The 27,737-nt window shown below is 41.6% G+C and overlaps 1 protein-coding gene across 1 annotated transcript; it reads left to right on the top strand.

The window, feature by feature from the left end:
- Window positions 1-4,830: 4,830 nt before the first annotated feature.
- LOC310861720 (microtubule-associated protein RP/EB family member 1-like) lies at window positions 4,831-23,548 on the top strand. Its single transcript, XM_083769313.1, has 7 exons — window positions 4,831-5,006; window positions 8,877-9,007; window positions 12,862-13,007; window positions 16,950-17,148; window positions 17,289-17,398; window positions 18,571-18,723; window positions 21,045-23,548. Exons 2-7 carry the CDS (start codon window positions 8,887-8,889, stop codon window positions 21,093-21,095), a joined length of 780 nt encoding a protein of 259 aa, XP_083625439.1. The 5' UTR covers window positions 4,831-5,006; window positions 8,877-8,886; the 3' UTR covers window positions 21,096-23,548.
- The last annotated feature ends 4,189 nt before the right edge of the window (window positions 23,549-27,737 follow it).

The raw sequence follows: 27,737 nt of genomic DNA, 5'->3' as shown, positions 1-27,737 counted from the left end.
CTTATTTCCATATCCCGATTTATCCGCCACACAGGAAGTTCCTGCGATTTGGATTCGAAGGGAAGATATACGAATATATGGTTCTCCCATTCGGGATGTCACTATCCCCCAGGGTATTCGTAAAATGCACCCAAGCGGCATTAGCCCCTCTGTGTCACCAAGGGGCTCGTATTGTCTCTTACATAGACGACCTCCTGCTGTGCGCAAGTTCGCCAGCAGAGGCGCTGATCTGCACAAAACTCGTGATGGATCAGCTGTCCTCCCTGGGTTTCACTATAAATCATGCGAAGAGCACGATGACGCCTACCCAATCGATAGATTACATAGGCATAGCATTAAACTCCCTCTCCTTCTCGGCCAGACTGAGCCAGGAGAGGGTGGAATCGTTTCTCAAATGCACGGCGCTATTCAGAATAGGGAACAGGGTGCCGTTCAGCGTGTGTCTGCGGATGGCAGGACTCATGGCATCTGCCATATCACTGATACGTCTAGGCAGGCTATATATGAGACCGTTCCAAGAATGGATGCGGTCTCTACGTATCCCTACCAGCCGCCGGCATCAGAGAGTCAGAGTGACGGCGGGATGCGTTCAGGCTCTCAAATGGTGGGAAAACAGAGCCACGCTCACAGAGGGTGTCCCTATGGGGATAATCACCTCCAGGAAAGTGGTCACGACGGACGCCAGCATGTCGGGATGGGGCGCCACGTTAGACGGTATGGCGACCAGGGGGGTGTGGGACGGTGCTCTGAGGAACGCCCACATCAATTACCTAGAACTGATGGCAGTACTACTAGCACTGCGTCAATTCAATCCTTTCATTCATGGTCGCCACGTCCTAGTGAGGACGGACAACACCACTACGATGTGTTATATCAACAAGCAGGGCGGACTCAAATCCAGGACCCTGCATTTACTAGCCCACAGACTAATCACGTGGTGCGACACACATCTCCTCTCGATCAGAGCATGTCACGTACCGGGGCTCCTGAATGCAGGAGCGGACCTGCTATCCAGGGGCCAGCTCCGCTATGCGGATTGGTCTCTCCACCCGGAGGTGGCAGACCAGTTATGGGACAGGTTCGGCAGGGCCAAAGTGGACCTGTTTGCATCGGCAGGGAACACGAAATGCCATCTGTTCTTCTCCATCAAGGGGAGCTCGTCACTAGGGCTAGATGCACTAGCTCACGAGTGGCCGCGGGACCTGCTCTATGCCTTCCCTCCCTTGTCACTAATACGACCCACCTTGGACAGAGTGAGAACTCAGGGCCTGAAGGTGGTTCTCATAGCCCCAGCATGGGGGTCGTGGAGGTCAGAGATAGCCTCCCTCCTATACGACCAGGCGTGGCAGCTTCCGCTACGGAAGGATCTGCTCACACAGGCAGGGTACGAGATATTTCATCCTTGCCCCCAGACCCTGGACCTATGGGCTTGGCCCGTGAGAGGCTGAATTTAAGTGCTGAGGGCCTACCCCCGAACGTGATAGCCACAATTCAGGGGGCTAGGGCCAGGTCCACTAGGAAACAATACGATGTTGCCTGGAAGGTTTTCGAGCGATGGTGCGCAGGGGGACCAGTCCGGGAATTACCATTCCAGGCCTCAGTGAGAACGGTTCTGACCTTCCTACAGAGACTGCTGGACGATGGGAAATCCCAATCCTCAATCAAGGTCAATCTGGCAGCTATTTCAGCATGTCATATTGGTATGGGGGATAAAGCCCTGAGTGAACACCCGCTCATACGACAGTATATGAGGGGGGTTCGGAAGGCCCGTCCGGTTACTAGATCCATGGTTCCTCCTTGGGACCTGTCATTAGTGTTAGACGCCCTGACAAGGGCGCCTTTTGAACCACTGGAGTCAGTAGATTGGAAATTCCTGACCCTGAAAACCGTTCTTCTATTGGCTCTCACTACAGCTAAAAGAGTTAGTGATCTACAGGCGCTCTCAGTGAGCCCTGATTGCACTATCTTTAGTGAAGATAGAATGAGGGTCACAGTAAAACCAAACCCGGCCTTCATACCAAAGAATTCAAGCCTGGCTAGTGTTCCGGTGGATCTAAGGTCTTTTCACCCACCTCCATTTAGGGAGGAGGAGGACGAGAGGTTGCACTGTCTATGCCCAGGACGAGCCCTGCGGACGTACATGAATAGGGTGGCCCGATTCAGAAAGGGTAGCCAGCTGTTTGTGGCCTGGGGTGCCAGCGCAAAGGGAAAACCGGTCACTAAGGTACGGTTGTCCCAATGGATTGTAGAGGCCATACAGATGGCCTACTCTACGGCTGGGGTGGTGCCACCGGTGGGGTTGAGGGCACACTCCACCAGGGGTATCTCTGCATCCTGGGCGCTCTATAAAGGTATTTCGATACAGGATGTCTGTACGGCGGCAAGTTGGTCCTCGCCGTCGACCTTTGCCAGGTTCTACAACCTTGATGTGACAGAACCGTCTGTGGCACATGCGGTCCTGCAGGTTGCTTCCCGCTGAAGCATGTCCTCTAGAATATATAGATGTTTAGACACTTATATGTATAGAGAATTTATAAATATGATATATATGTATTTTGAGTACATATATATATATATATATATATATGGCTATATTTGACTACATAAGTGGTAAAATAGCCGACCTAGCTCCATATGCACGATAGTCTGTATATTAACAGCTAGGATAAGGGCCAGGGATTCATAGGTGATTGCGACCATCTATGAGTCAGGCCTCAGAGCACATAAGATGACATGGTTCATCAGCTCCTTAAAATAGGGATAAGGGACCGTATGGACCAGGGGTCTGTTTCGGTCCCACCTCCTATAAGTCATTAGGTCTGTGACCTCTTGACCTCAACATTGTTGTCTCATAAGGGATGTGGCCATCACATCTGTGATGTCACAGCCCGGAGGGGACACATGAGGATGGGTATGTTTTCTCAGTGATTTGAAGGGAGTTCATTAGGTCTCCCATAGTGAATTGATTCACGAGTAGACTTTAATATAACTGGAGGTTATGCAATAACCATGGTTATATAAAGGATATGAGTGAATCAATTCACCAAATTGCCCTTCTAGCTTGTCAACGGCAGAAGGAGAAAGTATTACCGAATGACGCCCAGACGGCAGTGCAGGTGTTTATACCCTCGGGGGAGGGACCTGCGTGCACTGCGTCATGACGTAAAAAAGCCCGTCCTAATATTATTAGAACGTGAGTGTATAAGATTTCTTCTGTCTTACGTCCAAGAATGGACATAACCCATAGTGAATTGATTCACTCATATCCTTTATATAACCATGGTTATTGCATAACCTCCAGTTTCCTCCCGTACCCCGTCTCTGAACCGTGTCATTCTTTTCTCCTGACATACATTTTCGACATAATTGGCAAATGCTCCCTTCTTCACTGACATCGGAACGCCACTTATCACCCCCTTTCTCCAAGATCTCATTCCCAACCGAAACACATTTAGCGAGCATTCTCTGTATGTGTAGATTCCATTACAAGCTCTGTCAATCTGCTCCTGGTTTTTGCACTCTACTATGACCATGCCTCTTCTGCTAACTCTAACTGAATTGACTTCTCCAAGCTTTCCGACCACAAACTTTCCCAACGCATGTGGGTCGCTGAAGAGACCATCAACCTGTTTCTCAGCAATAATTCCAATCACAAACTTTTCGTCGGACTCTTCCTCATCGCTTCCTTCAGCTGCCTTTCTTTTCTTATTTGTGTTTCCTCTCTTATCTTCATCCTCAGCGTCAGCTGGATGTTCCTCCAAATCCGATTCCATTTCAAATCTCCGCTTCTGTGCTTCTTCCTACAGCGTTGCAAGATGCCCTGCTCTCGTTGGAAGAATCAGAGCCTTTGCGATGCCGATGTAGCTTTCAGAAAGGGCTAGTCACTCTAAGCAAAGACAGTTAGTTGTGGTAAAAATTGGTATGTATATTTTAAGCGTCACGTGATACTCAGTGTGAACAACGACCTGACACGACGAGCCATACTGACGACCTGGAGTAAAATATTTACAAACAAAATAAGAAAGAGAATTAAAACATGGTTCACCAGAAACCAATAACAATTTGATTAGATCAAAATGCCGTTAAAAGCAACGGAATAAAGTCGTATTTATTCTCTATTAAACACATCTAGTGGAGATGAATTCACACGTAGGCCCTATATTAGAGTATTATAAATTCATTATCAGCACAACGTTAAAGCCTTTGATCCCTTTTAAACACTATTTGAAAGAAGCTTTTGCACCGCCTGGTGGAGAATAATCAAAACTACGTGTGTGTGAAATGGTATGCCTACTGAAAAAATGTACAAACATGATCCGTGGATATGCAAGCTTTAATCATATAAGAGCTCAACTTGGGTGTTTTCAATAAATGGACATCAATGCTTTGATTGTTCTTAATATTTCTCAAACGAGCCTTCACTTTCCTGCAGGTAATTCTCTGGGGTGTTTTGGAACCAAACACATACATATCCAACGTTTCTTTACCTATAACTGGCAGGTTAAGTGCTCTGGAAATATCCTCTTTAATGAAACTGCAGTTGCTACTGCTACCCCCATCTAGCAGGCATCACAGGTCAGGTTACCAAAAAACCGCAACCCGCGTCTCTCCCGCAACTACCGAAATTTACAAGCATCTTTACAGAAAAGCAAGCCCAAAGTAGCTTACAATAAGCAGACATGGCAACACTGAACACAATAACCGTTTCCGTCAACATATTTACGTACTGACGTATATTTTCTACGTGTTAACGTCGTATCATACGTAAGGGTATCGTTCGGCGCCGCTAGAAGAGAATCCCTTCCTACTAGTTCCTTCCGCTGCCGGCAGACAAGTTCAGATTCAGAACAGAAAGGAGTTACTGCCCACTGTGTGCCCAGAGAAAATAGCCGAAGACCAGCACTTCTTCACATAATCTGTAGCTTGAGGGTCGAGTTTGGATGTTATAGCTTCACACAATTAAATTATTAACCACTCCGAGAGCTGTGAAAGACATCTAAATCGAGGTACGTGCCACGGCTCTTGTCTTAGCGGAATGTAATTTGCCGATTGCCGGCATGGGAATCGGCTAGGTAGCCGTGTTAGCTCGTCTGGTAGGCTGGCGAAAGGGCGCAGAATGTATAGGCCTTTTACACCGCAACCTGTGACCTATCCAATACTGTTACTCCAGATTTGTTTGTCCTGTGTTCTACACATTAGACCGAATTGCCATGACACGTGTGGGATATGTTATGTTAACCTATTTCCCACCCGGGTCCGATTTCTGTTCTAAATCTAAACGTGTTTTAGCAACGCCAAGAATGAGACCAAGGCGACCTCTTAAATCACTGAATTGTGTGGTTCAACCTTGTTCGTGTAACTGGGGAAGCGTCCGTTTTGGTGCCCGAGTGAAGCGACTTGGGCGGGGTTTTCAGATGGACAGTTGAATTATCCCACTGGTGATTAATGTTGGGAGATCAATCCGACGCACGTCACGCACCATGACATACACGTCCGAGTTTCCTTCTCTTATTATATAACGTTAGCATAGTCCGCCGTCTGGTACCCTAAGTTAGGACGGTTAGTCAGTTGGTCTCGTTGGCTAACTGGCTAGCATTAGCCAATACTTGAATACTAGTGGTGTTCCGCGGCTCTGCCACTCACTCGCCAGGATGCGATTGATGTTGTCCAACTCAAAGTCGTCCGACCCTTTTAGCTAATAATATACAAGGGTAAAAACAACAACAACAGGTTAAATACTGACATAGTTTGCTAACTCTGTAGCTAAAGTAAGCCAGTAGGCCAACGACTTAGCTTGCAAGTTGATGAAAGGAGGCCCGTCGCAGTTTGTCTGTATTACTGCTGTATCAAGTGAGCTAAGTGCTACTGCTAGCTTGGCCACTCATTCTTCTATAACATTTATTGACATAGAGTTGTCCTGACCTAGAATGTGTTTTCCTAATAGTTATTGGATCAATCCTAGGCCGGTAAACTTGTGGATACGTCTAACGATGTTGCGTGTTCATCCTTTCCTGGTGTTTAATCACCACTACTGTATTACTACCACTACTGTACAACTGACACTGAACACTGATGACATAGCCATGGGGGCATTTGATTTAATGCATCCTATACACATTATTGCCATTATCACCCTAGGTTGCCTGGAATTTCTCGTGTAATCTCAGCATAGGACATTGAATACTCTACCACCCATACGATACCCTGATCGTACGTAATATACAGCTTGATGTGAGTCTTTCAATGGACAACTGTTATTTTTGTAAAGTCCCCCTCAGCCATCACATACAGCTGTTGAGGAAATAGCTGGCCTCTACACTACAGCCCAGGGCAGTAGAGAGATGAGCAATGCCAATGACTGAATAAATTCCTGCTGTGTAAACTATACAGGCCCGACTACTCCCTCAACATGGAGTCTGTCATTATACACATGTCTTTAAACTGTACCATAATGAATGATGAGCCCCATTCATATCCGATTTTGTGTGTATATGTGTACAGTATTTGTATACGTTTTTACCAATTTTAATATACTTGTAGTAAGCTTACAAAACAAAAGTGTATGTCTATGTAATAGACTCAGGTATGGTATTATCCATGTCTTGGCCTTAAGTGTCTTTATGGGTCAACACAAGTGAGTGTGCATGTGCACGGAGGTATTCATGTGACTGCTGCCTTAAACCCTTAAGTCAGTGGTCCTCAAAGCTCACACAACGCTAGTAGATGTTGTTCTTTCTTTTGAAAAATCTCTCTAGTCCTTGCCAGGAAATATTTTCAAAATGAGTTTGCTGCCAAATGCATATTAATTTTGGCATCCTTGAAATTAAATTATTTGAAAACCAGACAATTATATAGTACACAAACTATTTATGTTTGCGAGTACATTTGGTAATTGCTGCACCAAGGAATGGTGTACAAAAAAGGCAAGAAGAAAGATCCAATAGAAAAAAACGCCAAAAGTGAAATCGCCTTCACGCCTTGTATTAAAGGTGTGTTCCGGAAATGTAAAATGTTGTTTTACCGTTGCTACTCTAAATAGTTTACATTTTGAACTTTAACCACATGAACCCTAGAGTCCCTGTTCTTGGGCCCAAATGTGAGCTTGTGTAGATTGACCATTGTCAGTGATATATAATATTATACTTTATAAAATGTTCAAAATTGTTGTAATGGCAGATCTTTTTAGCTTTTATTGTAACCACCTCGCTCTGACTTATGGTGCGTTACCCGCTTAGATCAACATCAAGGGGATAGAGGTTCTGGGTCGCACACAATAATCCATTTTGGATAGCCTGTGTGCGACCCAGTAGAGCTATAAGCTTACAATATATTGAGGTGTGACATGTGTCACGTTGTGAGCTTGTAGATCTGATATTTGAATTTCCACTATTTGAAGAGTTGCAAAAATCTTTGAACCATTTTCAGCAGATCAATTTATACTGCTGAGTGGAAACGATTCTGACTACTAAACAAAAAATATATAATATAATATATAAATGCGATCAGGTAATAATTGTGATAGGCCTAGGTTAACTTGGGACCAACACCAATAAATGCCATGGTCAACTTCACACACATTATGACAAGATCATAGGATAAGAACATATTCATATTTTTCTTGTGTGCTGCACCAGCCCTTCCATTTAAAATAAATAAATAAAACATTTTAACATTGGCGTTCATGCCAAGTCACACAAAGAACAAAGATGCAGTGTATTTATTGATGTCAGTCGGTACGTACATAACCCCAATAAACTGGAGAATAATTGAGAGCTATTACATTTGCATTCACATCAGGATATTCTTCTGACATTTGATTTAACGGTTGTGCCTGTAGCACTTCTTGCCTCTCCTAGTGAGAGAGTAGTGACAAAACCTGCTTGATCAGGTTGTGATGATATAAAAGATAAATGGATAGCATCTCATATTATGGTAACTAATGTTCCACGGGGTTCCCAAACTGTGGCTGTGACATTAATTGTTTAATGGTGGTGCTGTATTGCTGCCGTTAAAATTAAAACTTATATAATATTATCAACGCATACATTTCTCTGAACGTTGACCTTTCACCAAACACATTCCTCAGTAGGTCAATAAACATTATTTTCAAACCATGTGAGAAGGTCATATTCTGGTTCACTGTTAAACTTTTGGTAACATTTTACTGTACCAAATTGGAGAAATCTCACTTAACAGTTACCTACACTACAGTGTGTTTATTTGTACAGTACTGAACATGCTTCTTGTCAGCCGTTGGTTGCTTGAACCAATGTTTGATTTAAACAAATATCTGCACCCTATCCTAACTGATTTCATATCCCAACATCTCACCACTTCTCTGACTTCCTATTGTTTCATGATCATGAATGTTATGTATTCTTTCATTTGTTTGAAGGTTTGACTACTTTGCATATTTGGTAAACATACGTTTCCTCTGAGTTGAGTTGAGTTGTGCTGTGTGCTGGCGCTGCAAATTTTATACAATATTCGACTTGACTACATGCACAATAAAAATAAAATCCTCATTTTCATCTATCAGTTTTGTCAATGAGAGTGGTCCTGTTGGCAAACACTCAGTCATCACAGACCACCTGGTTCAACTCCTGGCATCTCCAGCCTGACTTGGCTGCAACAAACATAATGGGCAATGTTCACGGGTAGGAACTGAGACTGAAATTTGAGCGTGATAGTTTGGCAGGAGGAAAATTGGGATGCAAGACTTTGTAGGGAGAACGGACATGCAGCAAAGGTCGTCGACTCGAACCCACGACACGCTGTCAGGCTGAGGTGCCTTGACCGTTCGACCGCAACCCAGGCCAAACTATTCAGATTTTTATCCCTTACTCTAAGATCATCTCTTTTCTGTGTGTCCACAGTTGTTAAAAGATGGCGGTGAACGTGTACTCAACATCAGTGACCAGTGAGAACTTAAGTCGTCATGACATGCTGTCCTGGATCAATGAATCATTACAACTCAACCTCACCAAAATAGAACAGCTATGTACAGGTAAGAAGCGAGTGTGAGTTTGTAAATATACATTCATGCATTTACAGTAACCTATAGTTATTGTATACGGTTATAGTTACAGCATTATATACAGTTATTGTGTATAGTTATTTCTGAGTGAAAGAGTCTACTATGTTTCTATCTGCAAGTGTACTGCTGCTTTTCTGTCTGTGTGGCTATGTGTCTTGTGGGTGTGTCTGTGTCCATACTAGTCTTGTGTAGAACAAATGTCAAGCTCCAGATGACCCAGATGATGAGATAGATAATGAAAACGTATTAAACCCATAACTTCCCTTCTGACAGTCTGTTGTATATGAGAGGGAGGAAGTTGTGCAATGCTTGCATGTGTAAAGGTCCAACAGTGAAACACTCTTTGTAGTTTCATTTCCATATCTCACATGTTCTCATCCAGTTTTATCTCTTGAAATGATTTTGGTCTTGGATTAGAGTTCTCATCGGGCCTGAAAAAGTGAAAATTATGGCTGCGGCGCCTGGCGCCGTGGTTCAAATGTTATTGAGACGAGTGTGACTATCTGAGAACGGACCAATAGTCTCCTTAATACAGGATTTATGTAACTCACGTTAATTGGCTGATAATGTTCCATTTCCAATGCATTCAATTCCCAGGGGTGAGTAAACATCTTCTGAATCAAATAGCAGCGATCCTCTGAAGTGACACAGTTAATGTCCAATACTGTCCCTGTTAACCAAGTGCAACTTTTTCATCATTCACCGTTGTGCAACAGTCCAGAACAGAGCTATACAATATTATGACAACTGTCAACTTGGCTATAATCTACTAGGCTACTGTATAGTTTACATTAATCATTGCCTCTCAAACCAACATACCACGCATAATGTGTGTTGCCTAACCAAAAGAACAGACATACAAACAATCAACATGTCGCTCGATGGCGTGTCGACAGCTTACAGCTCTGTTATTTTGGGCACACAACGAGACGCACTGCGCTACGATTTGGAAACCAAATGGCTGTAGCCTACAGTGGACTGTAACATTGTGTGGTCATCATGTAACTATATTATGTGTATGCAGTGAATATTAACATTAGCGCTTACATAGTTATATGGAGCATTTACAGTGGTGACGTTGATTAGGTAATTTAGGTTTTTCACCCAGTTGGGTTCAACGAGACAGCAGTGTCTCGTTAAGCCCAGACGTTTCCAAAAAGAGCTATTGCGGATGAATCGATGGTCTTATAAATCATTTAAGCATATGGCAAGTTAACTTACGGTAAGTTGTATAGTTGATGCTGAGCACTAAGCGGCTCATTTGGTTCGCAAACCAGAGGCCAGCCAGCAGTAGCAAGTTCAACAACCACCGTTCTGTCACTTCTCTAGTGCGCTGCTGCTGCTGCTCCTCCACCAGTCCATTGAAGTCTCATAATAGCCTAAACTCTAAAAGTGAATTGCCAACATTCACCAGCTCAGCCCTCTTCATATAAATACATTACACAAACAACAGAATTGTTATTTTTATTATAAATAAATAAAAAACAGGAAAATCACAGAGCCCGAGGCTCGACCCGGCCCGACTATTTATCATGCATTTTGGGCCCTACCCAAAAATGTCGGGTAGGGTCGGGCAGAGATTGAGAACTCTATCTTGGATTAGTTAGAAATAGAAGATGGCATGAGTTGCATTTGAATTGCAACAGTTGTTGCACAGTTTCAGTTGTAACAACAAAATATGAATATGAGAATTTGTAGTGATCATCCCTAAGGAAAAGGAATTACTTCTCTGCACTGACCAATCAGTGGATTGCTCAGATTTAAAAAGTGTCTTGCTCAGGGATAACGCCGCACATTTCCTGTAGGAGCCAAGGATCTAACCGGGGACCTTCTGAATGATTCTACCCTCTGAGCTACTGCTGCCTCCAATATAAATGCTTTTTAGCTGATGAAAAGCTAGCATTTACTATTGTATGGCCTGACATTTCAGCAAATAAAGATTTGTGTGGGAATGTGCGTGCGCCTTTGGTGGCATCTTGATGTATTCACAACAACAAAAACGGATCTCAAAATCACTTCCCCATATACCCAAAATCACTCCCCATATATGGGGACTAGGTTGGTGGAGGGTGTGTAGAGCCCAGGATCACATTAGATGATTGACACAGGGGTGAAAAATGGGTTACAAAATCGTGGGATAAAAATATATTCAAAAACAAAATCACTTGGGAAAGTATAGGTCATGTTCTACTTGCCCAACGAATAATGTGTGCAAGAGCATGTGTTGGGGTCACCAATTACTGGTGGAACGAGTGTGCTAGTCACTATGCAAAATAACTGAGGGGAAAATACGTACCAGGTCTTGTTTTATCATGCTAAATTGCAGATATTGTTTGTTGTCAGATAATTGTAGATATGCCAGCCTATCACGTCAAGACTAAACCAAGCCAATCAAAATTCAAATTAACTACCGGCGGTAGGTCGTAAATAAGGACACTACTGACACATTACATGACTATTTGAGGGGTGAAACTTGTTAGTTGTTACTCAGTTGACTGTTGCTTGCAGCAGGTCAGGATGGATGATCGAAACATGTCTGTTAATCACTTTCCTTTCCACTCACGCACTTGCTTATGTTGCTGTATGTCAGCTGGTGCATGTTTTGCTTGGCAGAGAAGAGAGAGAGTGCAGATGTTGTGTAAAGCTCATGTTGTGTAAATGAACAAAAGGAGTTGCCCTCAGTGTCAAACACTCCAAAAATAAAAATAAATGTTAAAGAATTAAAGTGCAGAGAAAAAAGCAAATGCGCACTTGCCATTCCGGGCATCCAGAAAGTAAACTATACTTGCCCCGGAAAGTAGGACTACCCATAGTGAGTTTCACCAATCATTTAATTCCAGTTTGATTAAAGGTATCCTGCAACTATACCAAGCCCTGGTTGTGGAGCATGCATGCAGGGTGCAGGTGTCTTTCAAATAGTGGTCATATTTATTTTGTTTTTGTTGAATGTCTTTAAATATTGTCACTGTCACTGAACCATGTCTGTCCCTGTGTGGTCCTGGACAGGAAATGGGAACAGCTACTGGAAAAACACAAAGAGATTACGTCATCGTCAAAGGAGTAGATGTCTGTCATTTTGGTTAACAAAGGACCCAAATTACTTAATGCGTTTTCATTTGGTACTGTCAGTGTCTGTCAGGACAGGTGTCATGTGTCAACGCTAATAATAGACATCAGATATTCTCTTTTGAGATCAGTATGACAAAATAAAAGGTATTTTTTTTATAAAAGTAATTTCTACCACAATTTGAATGAGTGCATGTTCTCTTTTTGTATCATGTCTGTCCCAATTTGTCTGTCTAGAGGGAATCCGAATACATCACGCTCAGGGGAGCAGATTGCATTGTCATGATGTAGTGGTCTAGTGAGCTAACGCGGCTATCAGTCGCCAGTTCCCAACAAATGGACAGGATCACGTTTCACTGCTGTAGTGACTGTTGACTGTTGAGAATCTGTTCATTCCAAAAGTAGGAATGATGGGTTAATGGCCAATGTTGTGGGGGGAATAAAATCTTAGTCCCACTCCCAAACTAGCCCAACTAAAAGAAAAATGGTTGTATTATATTATTGGGTTGTCCTGTTTTGTAACAACATAACTGAATCTGCCTTTGCATGCTGACGATTGGAAAAGACATCTGTCCATGATATTTTGTGGGGCTATTGAAAACACAATGGTGTGCCAAGTGAAGTGGACATCCGCATAGCTCTGCCCTAATCCCTGCTGGTCATACCATATAAACCATTCTCACTCTGCAAAGTCTGCAGTCTCATTTTAAACTTTTTTTTTTAATGAGCCTATGTTTCGGTTTGTCTCATTTGTGTAGGTGGTGCCTACTGTCAGTTCATGGACATGCTTTTTCCCAACTCTGTGCCTCTGAAGAAAGTAAAATTCGGTGCCAAACTGGAGCATGAGTACATTCACAACTTCAAACTCCTGCAGGCCTCCTTCAAGAAGATGGGAGTCGACAAAGTAAGCCGTCAACAATATTGCTGCCATAACTTTGTAGGACACAAGTGCTACCAACATGTAAACTATACACTGTCCCTTCCTTGTATGCAAACTATACATTATACATCCTCCGTCCTTACTGCTGCTAACATGCAAACTACACATTATACCAGCAGCTTCCTTACTTTTAGTGCTAATATGCAAATCTTATTTGTCTCCTTTCCTCTCTCCTATCCGCCCCTGATCTCCAAATATTACACATTGGAGATCAGGGAGATTGGTTAATACACCCTCAAATTATGTTTTCTGTTGGTATCAAACCTGAATATTGCTTTTTAGCTGCAACTAGCTAATATAAACCACATTTGTCAGTCGGGCCAAAAATGTCAAGTGCAAACCAAGAGCTGATCCCAGCTTATCATGAAGAACATGCTTGCAAAATGCAACATTGCTCACCTTCTTCAATACGTCTGATAAAGTATGCAAATATAGACGAAATGGAGACATTCATAAAGTTCAGCAGCCGCAGCTGTTTTCCCAGCATTTGGGTCCTGGCCAGCCTAATATCCCTGACGCAACAATATATTCTACTGCTAGCGTTCAGCCAGATTCTGTATGGACTGATCCTCTCTGCCAGCAGGGCTTCCTTTGTTGGGTCATGTGTTCTGACCTGACTAGATGTTGTGTTCTGTTTTTTTTTTTACAGCTCTGTGTCATCTCTCTATATCATGCTTTAGATTCCTCGGTTTATCCGGTCAGGGTTGCGTCACTCCCCTCAGCTGAGAATAAAAACAAAAATTCTGTTGGCGCCACTGACGGTGATGCCGATAGTCCTCAACCAAAACCACACATAACATCACACGCGTCCGACATGGAACCACACTTACAGAAGCTATTTAGACTTGAAGGTTAAAAAATACTAGTTTATTGAGACACATCATCAACCTTCGCATTTTGGGCTACACTGGACTTCTAGAGCTTTTAATTTATTTTATTTTATTAAAATTTCAATATGAATATTTACTTTAATTATAATGAATGACTTATTATAAAAAAATAAGTCGATCTACAAGCTTGGTGGCTTGGTCAAGACACATTGTGAGCTTATTTTGTGAACTTTTTTTCCCCCTATATGTCCAAAATTGGACAATTGCAGCCTGTAGTATGCCATGTAATCACAATGTTTTTGCATTTGTCGACATGGTTAAGGTCACTGAAATTGATAGAGTAAATGGGTCATAGGTTATAGGTTACACACAACGGTACATGGCCACTGCCTACAGATGGAATCTGTAGCTGAACAAATGGAATTGTTCAGCAACGGTTTCATTCCCTTAAAGATTCCATATAAATGTCGCCATATTACAGGCATATGCCGATTTGTGTTAATGTTGGTCATAGTTGCACGACCTGCCATAGACATCACTCGGCCATCACAACTTGAACTTTATATAGTAGATGTTAGGGCATTAACATAATAATCGAATAGTCGACTAGTCGACTAGCAAAACACTAGTCGACACTGTTAATTGACATCCGATTATTCGCTAATATTATTTTTAATTATTTTTAATATTTTTTATGATTTTTTTTTTCTTTTTCTTTTCTACAGCAGACATGCAGGCATGCAGCTGTGAGCTCGGTTGTTTTGTTGGTAGTTCGCCAACTTCAGTACTAATCCATTCCTGGCTGATTGTTTTCATATCATACAAGCCTACTGTACGTGGGTTTTGCCGTCACCCTCAATCGTCTGACTCGTGTAGGTGTGGTGGGCGGCGTATCGGCGGTGGCACTAGCAGCAGTCAAGACAGTTTTTCTTTGGGAAAAGCATATGTGATATGCCTCATAGGCTCATAAGATCAATGGGGACAACTACAGTGTGTAAATACGTTTACTATTGGTGAGTTTATTACTGTAGTTTGTTCAACAAGTTAGATTGGAGACGTGTCGTCGTCCGGTACAGTAAAGTATAGCAGGAGTTCCTCCTCGCTCTGCCCAATAGTATCCAGTTTGGTGACAGTCAAACTACAGTAGCTCTTGCCGTGATTTCATGTTTCTTCATGCTTATCCAACAAAAGTCTGCGTGCCGCGTGTGGCATTATTAAAAACAAACAGCGATGCCGCACGATCATAGTTCTAATACGTAGCCGCAAAAGACTCGCGATGGAGTTAAGTAGTTGATCATCTGATTCATAGCCTGGCAGCCTGCTAGCTAGCAAACCTCCTCCTTGCTTGTAGCTCCTTCTAAAAACCAAAGGAACTGTGATTGTAACTTGTTGTTGAACATTTAGGGTTGTATGAAAAACATCGCATGGTTCATTGCTCCAGTCTCCACTCTCCAAACATTGTGAACAACGTAACATGCTATGCTGCTCCATCGAACGGTCTTGTGCATAAAAAATAGCAGATCTACAAGCTCACAACGCGTCCATCCGTGAGTCATTGTGGACTTGCAACTTTGACTTGAAACAGCTGAGCTAATTTCGGCCAATCAGAGCGGCATTCAGCGTAATCTAGTAATAGTGGCCACACTCGCGTTGACTCCCACTGTAACAATGGAATGCGGAAGTGCTCATTCTATCTCAATGGGATAGTTCCAATGTTTGGAACTATAGCCCATAGGAAGTGTGTCGCCACTCTCTTAGTACTATTCCACTCGGCCTGCATTGATAGTGCATTCACCGCTCTGTTTTGCTTCGCTCGCTGGCTGTTTCATAACACGATGTTTTAATGCTTGATTGGATGGAATAAATATCATATTTTACCGCCGACTAATCGACTACAAATCGATTTTGATGGTAGTCGAGTCGACTATCAAAAATCACGTTTGGTTAATGCCCTAGTAGATGTATCTAATGAAGGAAATCATGAAAACAAATACATTGATTAAGTAGTGGTGAAAATTGCTTGTCGCCCATGTCTGTGCCTGGCCTTGGCTCCTACTCTGTCGACTTTGCTCTAATTATCTCCACTCTATTCTACCCCTTCCTTCCCTGCCTTTTCATATATTTTATTTGACGTGTATGCATGTCTACCTGACATGTACACTATCAGCCATGTACGTGCGTGTGCGTGCAGCCACGCACGCTCGATTTGTACATTTTTGTTGTCGTGTCGGTGACCAAGTATGCAATGCATGTGTCTGACCACAACATGAGGGAGTGTCTATGTGTGTCTACCATTCTGGCAGAATGTTTTTTTCTTTTTTTCCCTGTGCCAGTAATGAGGGTAGGTTGGCAACCTAGCTGGCATTTCACACAGAGCTCTGCGAGCTGCTAATTGGGTCTCAGCTACTTATTAGTTGCCAAAGCGTGGTGTGTGTGTGTGTGTGTGTGAGAGAGAGAGAGACGGGAAGGTGGGCATCCGGCTGAATGCAAGGTTTAAGTCCCCGGCAACCACCACAGAGGCAAGGGGGTTAGAATCTTCCATGGTGCCACCAGCTTGGCCGGGCACTCCAGCAAAGACATTTTGTGAAGCTGGGTGGTGAGGGTTATCACTGTCACTGAACTACTACAGAACAACTAGAGGTTGTTCAGGGCTCCTCTTCATCGAGGTGTGACACTATGAGGGATGGCGTCATGTTTCTCTGGGGGGGGGGGACTAGGGGGGGGGGGGGGGACTAGCGTTATTTGTATGGCTGTGCATTCTTACAACACGGTGTGTGTGTGTGTGTGTGTGTGTGTGTGTGTGTGTGTGTGTGTGTGTGTGTGTGTGTGTGTGTGTGTGTGTGTGTGTGCTTCTTGCACAACAACAATATTATTAAACTAATTGAAAGTAACTACATGTTTACTATATATATATATATATATATAATATATAACTATATATTTTATTAAGTACAGCAGTACCATGAGTAAAGTATATGTCAAATGGATGAGAAAACATTAATCAATACAATGCCCAATCCAATAGTCCAATCCTGCTCTTCTGCTTCCTTTCTCATCTCCCCTTTCTTGTTCACAGATCATTCCAGTGGACAAGCTGGTGAAGGGGAAGTTCCAGGACAACTTTGAGTATGTGCAATGGTTTAAGAAGTTCTTTGATGCCAACTATGACGGTAAACCTTATGACCCTTGTGAGGCACGGCAGGGACAGGAGGCCATGCCCCCAAACGCACCCATGTCTGCCCTCAACAAGCCCCCCAAGAAGACACTCAACCAAGGTTAGTTCACAGTATTGGCCATGCAATTTTCGCATTACAAGATGCTTAATTTGCAGTTATTTAAAATGGAGAATGGTGTCCCATAACCTTCTCAACACATTACATCCTTTCTTTTTTGACCACTGTCTCTCTGTCCTTAGCTCCTCAGAGAACGCCTGTCGCTAAGGTGGCGCCCAAGATGACCGCAGGCGGAGCCAGGAGGCCAGGGACGGGAGTGGGCGGTGACGATAAAGCAGAGCTTATGCAGGAGGTCAGTTTTTGAAAATAGCCATTTTCTTTCCTCCTCAGACCAGAGGGCCATTTTATATTTAGTTCGTTTTTTTTGTACTCCTAAACTACATATTTACAGGTATTCATTGTATGTCTTGGGGTGCGCACACCAACTAAACGATGGCACTACATATTTTGATTTGACATGTTAAGCATTTCGCAGACAGTTATTATTACCACTTATAGAGCTGTTATTGGTATACTGCTCACTGAATTCCACAGACCACAATTTAAACAAAATATCGCGGTCCGGAATATTTAGGCGCGGCAGTGTCTCAGGAGGTAAATCGGTCGCCCAGGAACAGGAATGTTCCCGGTTCGATCTCTGGCTCTTCCTGGCTGCACGTCGAAGTGTCCTGGAGCAAGACACTGAAACACTAACTGCTCCTGATAAGCAGGTTGGTGACTTGCATGGATTCTTCCGTGTGAATGTAATGCATGATACAACAGGTTGTTCTGGCAAACTAACCTGATTGGTCGAAAATAGGCTCTCCAGCCATTCTCAAATGAGCACGGCGGCATACCTCGGTTGATCTGACTGTGTACTAGAAGCTCTTCTCACTTTCCTCTCACTCTGACTGAGCTGTGCTGGTGAGATGGTGTCTGTATCACACAGCACTACATGGTTCAAGGATTTACTTTATTGTTACGTCTTGTGTACACTACAGGTACACAAGAGTAAAACTTATAAACTACATTTTATAAATGCATGTGACGCTTGCAGACATGGAAGTTAAATCTGTTATAAAAACAAATCAGAAGATACCTAGGTTACAATGAGATTGTGAGGACTACATTTTTGTGAGCACTACATTTTTTTTATCTATGTGTGATATTAATCTGTTTGGGAAGTCTTATTGGCTCAAATTGGCTCTTGACTGACGGGTTAACAGGAACTAGTCGCAGTCAGACCCCCACATATTTCCAGGGAAATGGACTTAACGCTCACAAAAAGGCTGTTATTTTGAGAGCATTCCTGGCTGCATCAATGTCGTGCCTCTAATAATAGTAAAGCATACCCTCTTGTGTAATATTGATTAATTGCCAACGGCTTTGGTGAAAAGCGCTATATAAATGCACCAATGTCCCATTTATATAAAATTATAACTTTTGAATGCACTGCAAAATGGTTGAAACCTTATTTATCTTCAGGTGGACATGCTGAAGTCCACCATCCAGGACATGGAGAAGGAGAGGGACTTTTATTTTGGAAAGCTGCGGAACATTGAGCTGATTTGCCAGGAGAAGGAAGGGGAGGGAGACCCCACCCTGCAGAGGATTATAGACATCCTCTACGCCACAGATGTGAGTTCAACTTCACAACAAGTTAACCCTAACATTCCCTCTTAACTGTATTTCACAGATAAGTTAAAATCCTTAGTCATTCTGTATGCTACATCCGTAAGTTCAAATCCTAACCCTTGTTAGTCATGGGATTCATTTCTTTCTTGAATCATAATTCATAAACATTCTCTACTACTAGTACTCTACAAACATGAGTGATCAAGTGATAGTGGTCCTATTTTACTAAGTATATGCTTAAACTATAACCCAAAGCAAATTTCTCCCTATATGGAAAAAACGTTGTCTTTATGGTTGTGATGCATTGCCATGTAGTGTGCTAAATGGAGAGTGTAGTTATCTAACGCAAGAATCATTCCCACATCCCACCCCGAGGAGAGGAAACCCCTGTTGGACTGTAATGCCTCTTGTCTTAAGAAACAGTCCACACTCATAAAAGATTGAGCATTCATAATTATAAACACAACACAGCTGATGTGGGCCTGAACAGAACTGAAACTAGTCCGTTTCTCAGACTGCTGCTGTAAAAACATTTATTCTGTGACTGTTGCTCTGAGTCTTTGATTCCTTAAACTGTCAGTAGCGCAAATTGGCTTGGCCTCTGGAATTTAGTCCTGTATTTTAATTGGAATGTAATGTTTAGCATGTTTGTAGTAGATACACATAAACTAGTCTGGAGACTTTGTATTGTATATCCCAGTCAAGTTTGTTTTTACTGTCTACTCGAAGGACAAACTACAGTGTCAAGATTATGCATGCACTGTAAAACGTATTTGACAAGATTATGCATGCACTGTAAAACGTATTTGACATGAAGTGATAACTGTTAAGTGCCATTGTCCGACAGCAGGAGCGGAGGGCCGAGAGATTTCTCTCGTTTTGTCTGTACAATTTTATCTCCGTTCACTTGACGGCTGCATTTAATCCGACGGTCCCGACGTACAGTACCTACAGTATACAGTGGCGACCTTTTGGGCAGTAGAGAGCAAAAAATGTTTCCTCTGGTCCTGGCCACCCTCATTCATGACATGCACATAGCAACTCTGAAGGGCTGCCAGCATGACAACAACAAGATGCTAAGATCAGCTTTGCAAAAAAGAAAGAGGAGGTTGCATAAACTCGTAGTCCCCATGCAAAGAAAAACGTTTTATTTTACAAACGTTTCGACAAACGGGTTGCCTTCTTCGGGGTATGGGCATACTATACCCTGAAGAAACTAGACCCTGAAGAAGGCAACCTGTTTGTCGAAACGTTGGTAAAATAAAACGTTTTTAGTTTTTTGTGCGACCTCTCCTTTCCTTTTTAAAATATATCTCCCGTGGTCAGCGCCTCCCTACTCTTGGTGTGCGCTCCTACCTCCTTTGATTGCTAAGATCAGCTTTGCAAACAAGTCCTTGGATATCAATATCGAGCTCTAGGATTATAAAAGCCTTCACAAGAACAAAAACAAAGTCCAGAACAGCTGGGAGGAGATCGCCCAGTCTTACCTCCCCATCAAATGTTATGATGCTGAAAATGTATATGTGTCAGACCTGCTCCACTAGAGTGATGGCATATAATTGATCTGACCTAGATTAGTGCTCTCTGTGATATAAAGTGTTAGGGCCAGCTGTGTAGGGTACAATGGATGGATACATAGATGTGGGGACTGGGGTCGCTCCTCAACTGTCATCGAGCAGATGAATGGTGTATAGATAATGGTATAGGTTAAGTTATCACTGACACAATGAATGTAAATAAAAGTTTGAAACTATGCATGTAGGCATAAAATAAAGGTGTTTCTGTGCGACTATCCTTACACAATAAAGTTGTGTAAGGATAGTCTTCCTTATAACGGCAATGTGCTGCATGATGACGAAACGTGTCCTGAAAGAATCTTGATTTCCTCCAAATACAGCTGATTTTGATTGCAGAACTACCGTTTATGATCTCATTCAAGATGACATAGACAGTGTATTTATTACTAATTTTTAACGTAATCAGCACGCAAAATAATTTATTCTACACGTTTTAAATAAACCACATAGTAGCAAACATGCTTTGCTGCCTGTCTGTTTCACACTTGAAAACACACTCCACGGTCCACGTGTCGTGGATGTAGCGGAGCTACGTCCCATAGCCTGAGGGGATGCTCTGGTTCAGACGCTCTGACGCTCTGGTTCAGAAACACAGGTTTCAGACAAACTTCAAAATAAAAGGACAGAAAAAGACATTGCACCCCGACTTTAACCTCTCTGTAATGAGTGAGGATGCAGCTCATATCATATCCTCTCTCTCTATTGATCCATTCATTCAATATCTAATGTCTCACTCTCTCTCCACAGGAGGGCTTTGTGATACCAGATGCTGAGTCAGAAGAACAGGAGGAGTTTTAGGTCTGGTCTACCAACCCTATTTCTTTACAGTTTCACCATCCCTTCCCAACCCTCCTCGACCCTACTGTAATGCCCATAAACATCAAGCTGGTGCCTCCAAGACAACACATCCATGTGTTATTTGCCCACCTTTGATTGAGAACACATGAGCCCAGTTGGAAAACCTCTGATGCCAACATGTGGTCCCCTGCAGTGTCCCGAACCTCTGCAGTTAAATCTTATAGGAAGCTCCAGCCCTACTCTGCAATCAACTAATTGCAGACAGTCACTGCCTTTTCTTTCCCAGTACACTCCACCTGTCGGTAAGAAGTTTCCAGCTACAACCCATTCCCTCTGTCCTTCAACCCCAATCCTCCCCAAAAGCCAGATTATATAATATCTGGTTTCTTGAAATATTGGACTTTTAACAAAACAAAATGTTTTCTGTGTGAGTGTGAGAGTGCGTATGTGTGTGTTTTCAAGTGCAAAATCAATTAGAAACCAATCAGTTGTGATGAACCTCCTCTGAAGACCATACTTGTCCGTCTGAAGTCAAGAAGACTTGTCCCAAACTAACTTATTATTTATCTCCGCTTGTCCCCGCTCCCAGCTGCAGCTGTTGTGTGGGTGGCCATTTTGTGTCCCTTTTTCTTTCTTTTGAGCCATTTGAGCCCAATAGATTCAGGAACTGAAATGGTGTCAGTAAAAGTAATATATTATGTGGGACATTTAGTAATGGTTTTGTTTGGGTCGAGGCAGCAGTAAAGGTCTTCCAATTGCCTCTGTCCAGACGCCTGGCGCCACTGTCTTGGTTGTTTGACAAACGAAGGTTGAAAAAACTGTCTGTTATCTCCCTGTCCCCCCGCATTTTCACACTTAGTTGCTACTTTATCTTTTTTTTTTGTCTCCTTAGGTTTTGAGTGGTCATTGTTTTCATTGTATGTTTGACATGCCGTCAGCCACAAGTTCACCTTTTATACATAAGGCCCCACCTCACTATGCCTAATACATTATCACTGTCTACCACATAATGTCATTTTGTGGACCACCTCCCCCCAATGTTGCTGTTCTAGATGTCAGACTTGTGATTGTTCTTTCTTAAATGTGCAGTTCTTCTTTACTCCAAGAACTGCTTGTTTTTTGTTTTGTTTAGCCACCCTTTCCAGACAGCAGCCTTTTGGTCAATATGCCAATGTTTAATGAAAAGTGTTTGCAAGATCAAAAATGATCTTTTTGTATGTTCTGTCGTCTCTTTGAGTGCTTGTTTTAAGGCATATGCACGGTTTTATACAAGTGACCCTTAATAAACCCCTCTTAACCAACACAAGGCTATTTTATACTGGCTGCGTTAAGTGACGCTTTCTATAAGTGTTGGTCGACAAATATGTTCAACTGAAAAAGGTTTGAATGGCATTCTGTTGAAAATATGTTTAATATACATTACTATGAATTATGCCGAACGGGGTGATAATTGACCACCAGACTTTTCTGCCCTAACAGCCACTGTAGCGGATAACCAACCACTATATTGGAGAAAATATATTGGCTGGTAAAATAGTAATTGTAAGAATATGTGACCGCTTCGCTTTGGGGTCCAAACAGCCACTGTGACCGGGCGAGAACGATGTCAGTTTGCTTCCATGACCTTTCAACTGCTGGATTTGGTATTGTTTGTTTCCAAGGCTGGCATGTATCCTATAATGATATGGGATCAATGACTTGCCAATCTGTCAAACCAAAGTTGTTTTCCTCTTTGGGAATACACACTGAATAAGAGTGTCTATCCCCCTGCCCCCACCCTTTTGCTATTTCCAAGCCCTAATATTTGGCCACTTTTAACATGAAAGCTGTGTACTGTGGATTTAAGGACGTTATGTTGACACTGTTAATAAAACTGATGTGTAATTTTCAACACTTTATTGTGTTTATAATTGGGGACCACATTTGTGTTTTTGTTACATAACTTAAGTGATACCCACACAACCAATCTGTGTACATTTAAAGTTCTACCTACCTGCCTTATAATAATAATATAAACAAAAGTAAAAAATAATAATTGCAAGTTTTGTTACATAAATCTGAACATATGTAAGGCATGTGTACAGGACATTGTTCTTCACAGTTGCACAGATGTATAGCACCCCAAATGAGAGAAGTGTTGAAAATAACTCATTCTTTAGGAGTGTAATCTAGAGACAAAAGGACCCCCAAACTCCATCTCTTTTTAGAAATTGCCTGTCTCTGTTGCTTGATGACAGAGATGTTGACTGTTTATCGAATGCCTTATTCCTGGTTTTAAAAAGAAAATTCTACACTTCTTTAATGACTCGTTTTTCATAAGTGACTTTGATGTACTATTCTCTTCTTTTTATTTTGGCAAATGTTTGTACTATGATTTAAAGTATTGTAAGGAAGTCCTCATATGGTTATACATTTTTGCGGACAGAAGTCAGAAAATAAAAGATTGGAGGTATTCTGGGTGGATCTTGGATGTTTTAGTTTGAAACAGGCATGCCTTCTGTAAAATGGTTTGAAACAAACGGTGGTAATGTCTTTCAGGTTTTACTCTGTGCGAACCATTGATGAGGTCTTCTAGCTGTCATACAAATAGTTACGCTAGCATTCACAGCTGTAGTTATAAGACAAATTAAATGCATAGGCTAATGGTAATGACTATGCTCATCCTGAGTGTTGACTGGAGACTGTTCTTGTCAAATGGCTTTTGTTTGATCAAAACGTTAAGAATAGACGTATTGGCTGCAGACTGATGTAAAATACACATTTGAACTATGAGTGGAAGTACTGCTGGTAACTAAAGCCCATCAGTTCATGTCACTAATTTGCACATCTACCGTGTGTTGGAGATTAATAATGCTCAATATATTCTCTGTCGTGCAACTGTGTTGCTCATTGAAGATAGCAGATCTACAAACTTGATGCAATGATTAAGAGCGTCTGCTAAATGCCTAAATTGTAAATTGTAATGCGTTTGTGAGCTTCAGATGGGGTGTTTTTGGCGGGCGACACTCGTATAGCAAAGTATAATTTAAATATTTTGGTAGGAATGAGTATACGGGCCCTACAATGACACATAATCAGACAGCAAATGGCATTTCACAAAGAAATTCCCACTGGAATGTAAATTAAATGTTATACCATGTTACCTGCCGTATTTGATTAAAGCAGTAATGCTGAGGTCATACCTTCTGTATTCTCAAGATTTCTAGCACTACATACATTGTTGTCTACTGCCAACATGTAATGACCAATGAGGCCCTCCATTGCATGGTGGTGTACTGAAACATATATACTAATATACTCTTGACGTATGAAGCAGTAGTTCTCAACTGTGAGTGTAACGTTAGTTTTAATCCATGAGAATGCACATACCTTCACCATGGTGACCCTGGTATAGCTTAGTGATTAGATGGCTGGATGGCAATCAGCAGTACTTGGGGTCCCGAAGACCAACATTGAGATCCACTGTTGTATTATTAAGCTGGAATAGGATCACCAGTTACATAGCAACATATTACCCTTTAGCAACAACAGTAGGCTTGTAGAATTAACTGACTGTTTTGTGGCCATTTTGTGTTGGAGTTCTTTTACTCCATAGTAAGATATGTGCTGCTTGCCCAAAAGAACAGATTTTCAAACAAAAGAATCGGTTCATGTCAGCGAGTGACGCCGTTGTACGATGGAGTATATAAATGGTTTGACAGTCTGGTACCAAAATAAAAGGCTATCACAAGCAGCAAGCCTTAAAAAAGGAAATACTGAAATGACAACAGGAAGATTGAATGTTATGCAAAACGTATATAAAGATGGTGCCTGGATGTTATTGTTTTGTATTATTTTAGATTACCATTCTTCTGTAAGTTGCCTTGAGAGAACATGATTATAGACACCTCCATTGGGTTTCAACTATGAGATCGCCTCTATTCAAAAATGTCTAGAATGTGTAGTTTAACTTTGATGCTGAGATAATCATTGTTGCTGAGATAACATTTTTTGGGGGGAGGGGGGGGGGGGGCACAGTGGTTAAAAGATTGAGTTGTTAAAAACTGAACTTTTCTTTCTTTTTTTTAAAAGCACAAATTTGCTTTCAATACTTAATTGTGATATGGTGACTTTAGTTGTTGAGAAATTGAAATAAGATGGACTTTCCCTCTTGATTGTTGGTTGAGGCACTCCTTAAAACCGATTAAGTTGTTTAAACACATTCAGATTTTAGATTCTCCTTTTAGAACGTTGGTCTGGTCACATGTTTGACATGAAATTGCATTTTGGAAACCCATTTTCAGTTTCATATGGTGTTTTGAGGGGAAACCTTTGGTATTAGTTGTTTCGGGGAAACTTTCATTTAGTTTTTTAGTTTTTTTTGTATTACCATGACAAATCCTACTGACATCACTGGTTTGACGCACACTACACAAGTTTAGCACACTAAATCCTCTGAGGTGATAATCAATTGGATTGAAAGACACTCATCATAATCCTTGTCCCTGATGCTTCCGAGACACCGGAATGACATGCCTATTAACTTGAAAATTTAGATTTGAGATTGTATCATTGTAGTGTTCATCTTAGTGAAGGAGAGTTTTATTATGCAATGCTAGGGGAGGACACATCTCGTTTCATAGTGTCCTGTTTGCTCCATCTCAATGGCATGTTACCTCCCATTCTCCACTAAATATATTGTTGGCTTTCTGTTTGTGTCTGATTAGGCGAAAAGGCAACCAGACAGCAGACAAACTACTAAATATAATTGCTAGTAATAAACTCTGAAGTGTGAGATCTCCTGTTTCTATACAGTGTTTATTTTATTTTCGTAGAGGATTGTTCTGCTTACTTTATCAGATTTACCTAAAGAAGCTCAGGGTCATTACTATATTAGCCATTTCAAGAACCTGTAGTCACTAGTCATCACCTCAGGTTGTTTAAATCTTTAAATAAATTGGTTGTTATGACCTGCCTAATTCCTTGTCTGGGTATTATGGGTTATATGAGTTGTAGCCGCAACAGTGGGCCTCTGAAAATACTGGGCACCATTTAAAAAACATATTCTATATTTTGTTTAAAAAAAATGCTACACACATTGTTAGTACAAAACCTGTGATATCCAGTATTTTGTGGGATAAAATGAGAAGCTGAAGTTTAAATTTATGGTCTGATAACTGTATGTACATGCACGTTAAAATCATGTATACTTTACATTCTTTCTGACAAATTTCCGAAGGATCCATTTATTCTTTTTTTTCCCCTTTAAAAAAAAAACTGCCAATTTAACGTTGAGATGCCCACAAGGTTTAGGTGCCTACTGGAACTGTATCCATATGAGAGACAATGTAATATTGACTTAAGAATGAACAAAACCGTATACGGTAAATGAACGTAATGACTTCTGATCTTCTACAGACGTGTAAAGGAAAACTCTTCAAAAAATATAAGTATAATATATAAGTTTATATACGTTTTCAATTACTGTGGTGCTTGTCTGACCCCTGACCACTCACTCGACCTTCCTTATTCAACCAATCAGTGCCACGATTCTTATACACTGTGGGCCAAGTGCCATATATGCCTCCATTTTGTCTACTTCCTCTTTGTGTAAGTTTTCTTTCTTTTTTTAAATATTATTAGAAATTTGAGAAATACTCTTTGCTGAATCAAGTTTCTTACAAACAATAAATCAGTATTTCCACATCAACTTTGTTCCTCATATCCAGTTTGTTTCCAAACAATTAATTTCACTGTAGGCTATGGGAATTGAGTTTGCAGATAGTAACGTCAAATGTTCCAGAGTTTTAAAGGGTTGGGTTCATTTAATCTTTTATAATTATGACGACACCCGAACAAACATCTAATCAACAAAGTAGACAATTTGTTGTAAATAGGCTAAATAGCAGCACATTTTTCAAATCTCTCTCTCACACCCTCTCACACCCCATGCCTGTCTGTCCTATTCCAACTCTCTCTCTCTCTCTCTCTCTCTCTCTCTCTCTCTCTCTCTCTCTCTCTCTCTCTCTCTCTCTCTCTCTGTGGCTTTCAGGCTTAGGCCTAGACACCCAGAATTCCATGGCTATGACATCACAGTTGGCCCCAGCGGCTAGCCCCTGGAATGTCACTCTATCATTTTGGTTAGAATTTAGATCAATGTCCCCCATTGTCACAAAGACACAAAGACAAGACGGCTAGACTGGGCTAGTATACGTTGTCTGATGTTGCTGTGTGCCTTGCTGAGCTGATGATAAGTCATGGCGAGAACGAAAGTACGACCTATAGAACACTCAGATCAAGATGACGTCTGCTGAAATGTAGGTTTTATTTTACTTAAATGTATTAGTTGATGAAACTCAGATAATCATTCACAGATCAATGTGAGCTATTATATGAGGTCAAGGTCAAGTTTATTATTATTGTCCAAAACTGGGCAATTCATTTGAGGGCAGTTGTAATTCTCACAAAGTGGGAAAAAAAGAAAAGAAGAACTCAATAGAAACATTTTAAACTAGAAAATTCGCAATTTAAAAAAATTGCAGAGTGTGGTTGCCGCAGTGGCTTACATATGCCCCTCCCACTAATATTGCCAGCCAATTACAATTTCAAGTCACGCCTTAGATCATGCGTAAGTAATTCAGAGGGGATTTAACCCCCGAAATT

Source organism: Protomyctophum parallelum, assembly GCF_964188405.1.
Source record: "Protomyctophum parallelum genome assembly, chromosome: 7".
NCBI classification, from domain to species: Eukaryota; Metazoa; Chordata; class Actinopteri; order Myctophiformes; family Myctophidae; genus Protomyctophum; species Protomyctophum parallelum.
This window is presented reverse-complemented; position numbering and strand designations above follow the sequence as displayed.

Coding starts and splice junctions, on each gene's coding strand:
- LOC310861720 (XM_083769313.1), top strand. CDS start 8,887: ATGGCGGTGAACGTGTACTCAACATCAGTGACCAGTGAGAACTTAAGT. Junction 9,008..12,861: donor AATAGAACAGCTATGTACAG/GTAAGAAGCGAG, acceptor TCATTTGTGTAG/GTGGTGCCTACTGTCAGTTC. Junction 17,149..17,288: donor CAAGAAGACACTCAACCAAG/GTTAGTTCACAG, acceptor CTCTGTCCTTAG/CTCCTCAGAGAACGCCTGTC.